The 6,297-nt window shown below is 50.2% G+C and overlaps 1 protein-coding gene across 1 annotated transcript in view; it reads right to left on the bottom strand.

Annotated features, from left to right (window-relative positions):
- Positions 1 to 5,942: 5,942 nt before the first annotated feature.
- Positions 5,943 to 6,297, bottom strand: part of LOC113208786 (uncharacterized) — a 4,250-nt gene continuing 3,895 nt past the window's right edge. The window contains exon 4 of the mRNA XM_026425961.2: positions 5,943 to 6,165. Coding sequence (XP_026281746.1) covers positions 6,007 to 6,165 — 159 coding nt within the window. The 3' untranslated portion in view covers positions 5,943 to 6,006. The remainder of the gene's footprint in view (positions 6,166 to 6,297) is intronic.

Raw genomic sequence — 6,297 nt, 5'->3', positions numbered from 1 at the left:
TGCTGCGAAAGTCTTGTATGTGCTTTCGCCCCTTCGTAATAGAGAGCGGAGGAGCGAGAAAAATCGTGCACTTTCCGCTTCGGGTGGGAGTCGTTCCCACACCGAAGCGATCAGTCGCAGACGCCTTTACCCACTCGGCCACTGACTGCTAGTGCTGAGCTCTCGTCCGCTTCTGCATATGTCTCTACAGGCCACCTGGAATTAACCTTGTACTATTCAGCCAAGGCCTGGATTCGATCCGGGGCCGAAGCACACGCATCAACGCAACTTGTCTCCTTTTTGTTTTAAAATTGGTGTTTGAAAAGGTTAGCAGCGAGCTCGCCCCGACCGGGAGTCGATCCCACGCCACTGCTGTCTGATGTCTACGCCTTATCCCACTCGGCCATTGACTGCTGTTGGTGAGACCGTGTCGTTCTTTACGTGTGTTGATCTGCCGTTTTGCACGCGTTCAGGTCGGGTCAAGTCCACCTCCTCGACGCGCTGCAGCCCGGGTCGAAATCTTGGCCAAAAGGCCAATAAATGCACTCTCCACTAGCCTAACCTAACCTCGCCGCGCCCGGGGAGCTCATTTACTGGCCATTTTCCTTGTTTCTGGCCAGGAGTCGACCCGGGCTGCAGCGCGTCGAGGAGGTGGACTTGACCGGACCTGAACGCGTGCACTTCGGGAGACCAAGGCCCGTAATGCAGCACCGAGTTCTGAACTCTCTGCTGAGAAGTGGAGCCGACAGCCGAGTGGCGAGCGCGCTGAGGTGTGGTCTGGGAACCCTCGGCCCAGGGATCGAGTCCTGGTCGGGGCGAACATTTTCTTTTTTGATAATTGGGGCGGGGGGCTGCTGAGTAGGCGGTCAAGTCCACCTCCCCATGTCGGCTGGTCCTTTGTCCCAACCCTTGGTCCCCGCGCCGCAAACTCAAACTACTAAATAAGAAAAAAGAGCCTCGGTCAGTATTCGAACCGACAATCATCCGCGTCCCGGGCGCGCGCTCTACCAACTGAGCCAATGAGGCTTCTGCATAGGTGAAGCTTATCTCCGCTGTGCCTCACACCCCGAAACATATGGCTGGCAGAGGGGCAAAAGGGTTCCGTCGACTAGATTCGAACCAGCGACTGTTTGCGTCCCGGTCCATCACATCAGGTGTCGCACGGCTGTAAAGTCATGGCGAGCGGAGCGCGAAAAATATCACCCGGCCGAGATTCGAACCAGCGACCAAGTTCATACCGGGCCCGGACGCTACCGATTTGGCTACGACGGAATGATACAAAGCACAACTTTCGGCGGCATCCAGATCTCAGCTGTGAAAGGCGCCAGGAATACACTTGGCCAGCAGAGCACGAAAAATTATCTCGAACGGGATTCGAACCACCGACCATTCCCACGAGCTGCCTACGATCACGCTGTAACACGCTCGGCTACCAGCTTGCTCCTCCGGGGCTGAGGTCTGATCTCGGTTCTGCCTAACGGGAGACGAAAAGCGGCAAAGAAAAATTTGCCCTGCCCGGGATTTGATCTTAGAGCCGACAATTTTGGTTCGGATGAAGCTGCATGAGGTCATGTCGACTGTAGGTACAACTGTTTAACTGCAAAAGGGGCGTGTGGCTGGTGGCGTCGGACATCGTATGTTGCCCCATTTGTGACCACATTTTTGTGTCCATGAACAGAGACGTGTCCACTACTACTTGTCGCCGCGACACGAGTTGTCGCTTACGCCTGCGAGGTAGGCCACGGCTTCTCTCTAAGGCGTCTGCCGTGACGCGGACTTTGGGTTTAAGCTCCTTTTGACCCGATGCTTATAAATCCTTTCTAAAGCTAAGAAGTGACGCCGTGTCAATCTAGGCGTGGGTCGATGATTGTCGCTGAAAACGCCTGGAGGGTAGGCAATGCTTTCCTGAATCGGGCCCCCGAGGCCCCCTGTCCCTCCGAGGGCTTGGACAAGGTGAGAGCTTCGAAGAGGCATTGGCATCTTTCGTTTTCGCTTCAGTTCTTAGCGCTGTGTACTTCTGGTTGATATTCTAGCATTGGCAGAAGTAATGAATTCGTCTATAGACGGTTCAGTTTAAGCTGACTCGGGCACTGTTGGCTGTATAGCTACAATTGGGTAGCGCCAAAAAATGCCAAAAATACACCTGCTTAATTTCTGAGTTTCAGAAAAAAAGAATTTGTTTCCCCAACTAACAATTTTGTTAACATAGACATAACAAACAATTTGCGTTGCAAGAGCAAACAATTTGCTATGAGAAGCAAAATATTGCTTCCACTTGTTGCCATGGTACTGTAACAAATGCAACTATTCTGGTTACTAAATGAGGATTTTTTCTGACATCAAACGCATCTGTTATCCTAGCGACGTGTTAGTTGTGGTAGCAAAATTTTGCTTCCCATAGCAATTTGTTTGCTCCTGCATCTAGAAATTATCTGTTTTGTCTATGTTAACAAAGTCGTTGGTTGGGGGAACAAATTCTTTTTTTCCATGGTTAGACGGGATCCGGTGTCCAGGTGTGTTTCCAGGGGGAAGGCAACCCGACGGGCAAGAATGGTCCTCTACTGTGTGCCGTGTCTATCCGAGCAATCAGAGCATATCCAACTCCGTACAGTCAAAACATGTTATTGCAACCATGACCATTTACGGAGAGTTTGGATAATACATACCCCGTACGGTACGGATCATCCAAAACGTACTTCCGTCATACGCCCTTACGGACCTATGGCCTCCGCAACGCAAGCTCTCATAGCGCCTAATGGGTAGGCAACATCTTGCCTTCAGTGCATGCGTGTCCTGCGGGGTGGCCTACCCTGAGCCTCGCAGGCGCCAAGCTCTGAACCACAGTTCCTGACGCGTCATTTGTCAGAACGGACACCCGTACCTTTGGCTGCAATGCGTTCCTTAAACTTCACGCTGTCGAAAATCAGGTGTGAGGCTGTTTGGGACCTATGGGTGAAAGGAACATACCGCACAGCCATTGGTCTCATACTGCCTCACACCGTTTCAGAGCCAGAGTTCGGAAAAACGTCCCAGTGCCACCGACCAGCGCAACCACGCGTGGTCGCCTGTGTCGCGCTACTCCAGGCCACGCTTCTCGACTTGACTTGGATCGGCAGCCGATTGCCGACGTCATCGTCGGTATCACACCGAAGATGCACCACGGGGCCGGGCTCAGCCAATCAGAGCCCGCCGCCTCGTGCAACCATGGACCGCTGCTAGCGACGGCCGGTGCGTCAAGCGGCGAGGAGTGCGTTCGACCACACGAGCCGCTGGTCGGAGGCTGGCAGTGACCGAGCCGGTGGGCACGATGGTCGGTCGCACTGGGACGCTTTTCCGGCCTCTGTTCAGAGCACTGGCCAACCGCAGGCCATGGGGATCGTTTTGTAAGGCCACATTCCTCGGTCTTATTATCACCAAGGTGCTTATCACGTATCACATTTTTCAGAACAAAAAGGAAAGGATTGTATTTCTCTAACCCTGCCGTTTCCAAAAAATACATGTGTAGTCTTAGTCCAGCATTTGAACAATCCCTGCAACTGAACTCATATTATTTTTACTCGGCTCAGGTGGACCCCTGCGAACCTCACGGTACGCCACCCGTTGACCTCCCCTTCTGTCCTGAGCTATTGATTCGTGAGAGACCGTGCTTCTATCTAAATTCAACACATTTTAATATCTTCCTCTTGGTCCCAAATATAAGCTTTTGCACTCAATAAATCCATATTGAAAAATGAGAGTGAACAGAGATAGGCAGCGATCGGCACAGGCTCAGTGCCACAAACGATGACTCATTTTCCTTCTCCGTGCGAAAAGGATGGAGGCACTGGAGAGTGAAAAACGGTTCATATGCAAGGTGCGCGATCTACCGGGGCCGTTCCCTCTAAACAAAGTACATCCAAAGCGTCGATTACCTCTAATGTCAATTACCTCTGAAAAAAATAAGAGCCAAGTACCTCTAAAACTTTTGCCTCTGAACAGTTTACCTCTAAAAATGTATTTATTGTAGCAAAAGAACGAGCGAAGCGGGAAAACACAAGTAGAGCGCAAGACAATGTACGAGGTAGCTCCTGCAGTTATACTTGACCGTACGTTGGGTTTGCCTACCCCAGGGAGGCGTGGCCCCTAACGGACATTGTCGGCAGGCAACCCGCACGCACGCCTGTATGCGGTACATCATGGTAAGTACCTGCTTTTGGATGGACACCAATACACTATCAAGAGCTCGTCGTCCCTCGTCACGTACTTCTGATGCGTCAACTGCACTGTCGGTCGGATGCAAAGGAAGATCGAAGAAGGTTGTTGAAGGAGTTTTGTGAAACCCAGCACGCGCGTCAGGCTGCCGCTGCCCCGGTCTTCTCCCAGACCAGCTGGCGCCGTTGAATGTAGGCAGACCAACAAACACGGTGTGCGATGAGACGCCTAACTTGCCGGCGGTTGAGAGCGGCCGGGGTTTCAAAGCAAAGTATACCCTCGCGAAAATGGTTACGCCACGCCGAGTCTTTGCAAGTAATTAGACCCGACTAGCTGGACTTGGCGGCCAGCCAGACTCCTGCTGACCTATGGGTAGGCCACCCGCCCAGGAGGCCTGCAGAGCATTGCCTAGCTAACAGGCGCTATAAACAACACTGTGAAAAATTGTCGTACCGGGTACAGGAAAATTTCCCATTGAATGTCGCGAACAATTACAATTCAAAATTGTATTTTTACAAACACTGCGTATCGACTTGGAATCGATCGCGTCCATACACGACACTTTTTCGATGGTCTCTCGAACACTGCGTCTGCTGCGTCCTGCGTCACTTTTTTGCCCCTTTTGAAAAGGGCCGTACCCTTTGCCGCCACCCCCCTCCTCGCATTTTTCTCCCTTTTAATAAATCGATACCGTCTGGGTGAGGCACGACTCGCAGAAGTCGCCGATACTTCGCCGAGCAGCTTGAATTAATGTTTCTTTTCGCTACGGAGAGTGAAAGCCTCTTGGGCAGGGTCAAAGTCACGACCCGGCGGGGGTGGATGGGAGCGCGGAGACTCCCGGAGGTGTAAATGACAGTTTGAGGGAGGGGTGGCGTGTTTGGGTGTGGACCTGTGAGTTACACTCGGTTACACTGCACATGATTTGCACTCTATTAAGTGCCTACTATGCGCCGCTTATACTGCGCCCCTGGTGTCGCGTGACACGTGTGTGGTGTGCGACGTGTGCGTGCAGCCTCCGCCTCCGCCACGCGTCGGGAAGGTCGACCTTCAATAGAGATGTTGGACATCGTGGACCATTGTGACTGTCTGCACCCGAATGAATGGGGAACAATGCCCTCTCATCCTGTAACTGATTTTTTGACCCATTTTGTCAGAATTTATGCCGCTTAAAAATCCATAAGCTACTGCACTTCTTACGAAATAATTCTATTTTGCATTACTGACAAAATTTTCTTTTATGAGCAAGTTCACGAGAAAGTTACTTTCCATATTATGCAATAAACAATGAACGAGTCAGAAATACTGCTGCGTAAAAACTTATACGTACGTAACCCTTATGTGTTTAATCATAAATTAAATCAGTACAAATCTGAGAGTGTCAGTGCTCCACATCCATGAGGAGCTTCAGCTCGTTCCAACATCGAAGCAGATCATACTGCACGGGTGAGAAATGACGAACAAAATGATATCGTTTCGATGTCACTTTCATCGTTTCGTTTGATGTCGTGTCGATGTCATTCTTCAGTCCTCAGTGTTGCGTTTCAACGCAACAAAAAATAAAAAAAATAAAATTAATTTCTTGGTCTGCAAAATTACAACTTTGAATTTTGAAACAAAATTCTGTAACCGTGGAATCATATCCAAAAATTTGTAATGGAACAGTTTTGTCAGTTTTACCAAAAAATGTAGTTGGCGTAAAAGATTTTGACAATACGGATGCAAATTTTTGTAATTGTTACGAATATTTATGAAATAGCTACCCATGAGTTCACAGTCAGTAAAAAAATAAGGCACTTCGCGAGCAGCGGGAGCTACCCTGGACCAGCTCTTGCTCTACTACTCGGGCTTTGGAATAGTCCTAGCATCTGCCACCCAGCATGCGTATTGGTTTTCCGCTCTACCAACCATTACTCTGAACCTATAATGCCCATAAGGCAGTATTGGAACATTTGGGAAACTCCATTCTACTGGAACATCGTTGAACTCGTAAACTCCCTGTAAATAAAAGTAGGAAGTGATTATATACACGCTTTGTGTGTTAGAATATAAGGGCGTCTGATGCAAGACGGGCTCTTCCGACGTCCGAGGCCAGACAGGACGCTTGTTCAGCCGAGCGCCTAGTAGGTA

Source organism: Frankliniella occidentalis, unplaced genomic scaffold (genome assembly GCF_000697945.3).
Source record: "Frankliniella occidentalis isolate FOCC.00 unplaced genomic scaffold, Focc_3.1 Scaffold65, whole genome shotgun sequence".
Taxonomy (NCBI): Eukaryota; Metazoa; Arthropoda; class Insecta; order Thysanoptera; family Thripidae; genus Frankliniella; species Frankliniella occidentalis.
The sequence above is the reverse complement of the archived record's forward strand: the minus strand, read 5'-3'. Positions and strand labels throughout refer to the sequence as shown.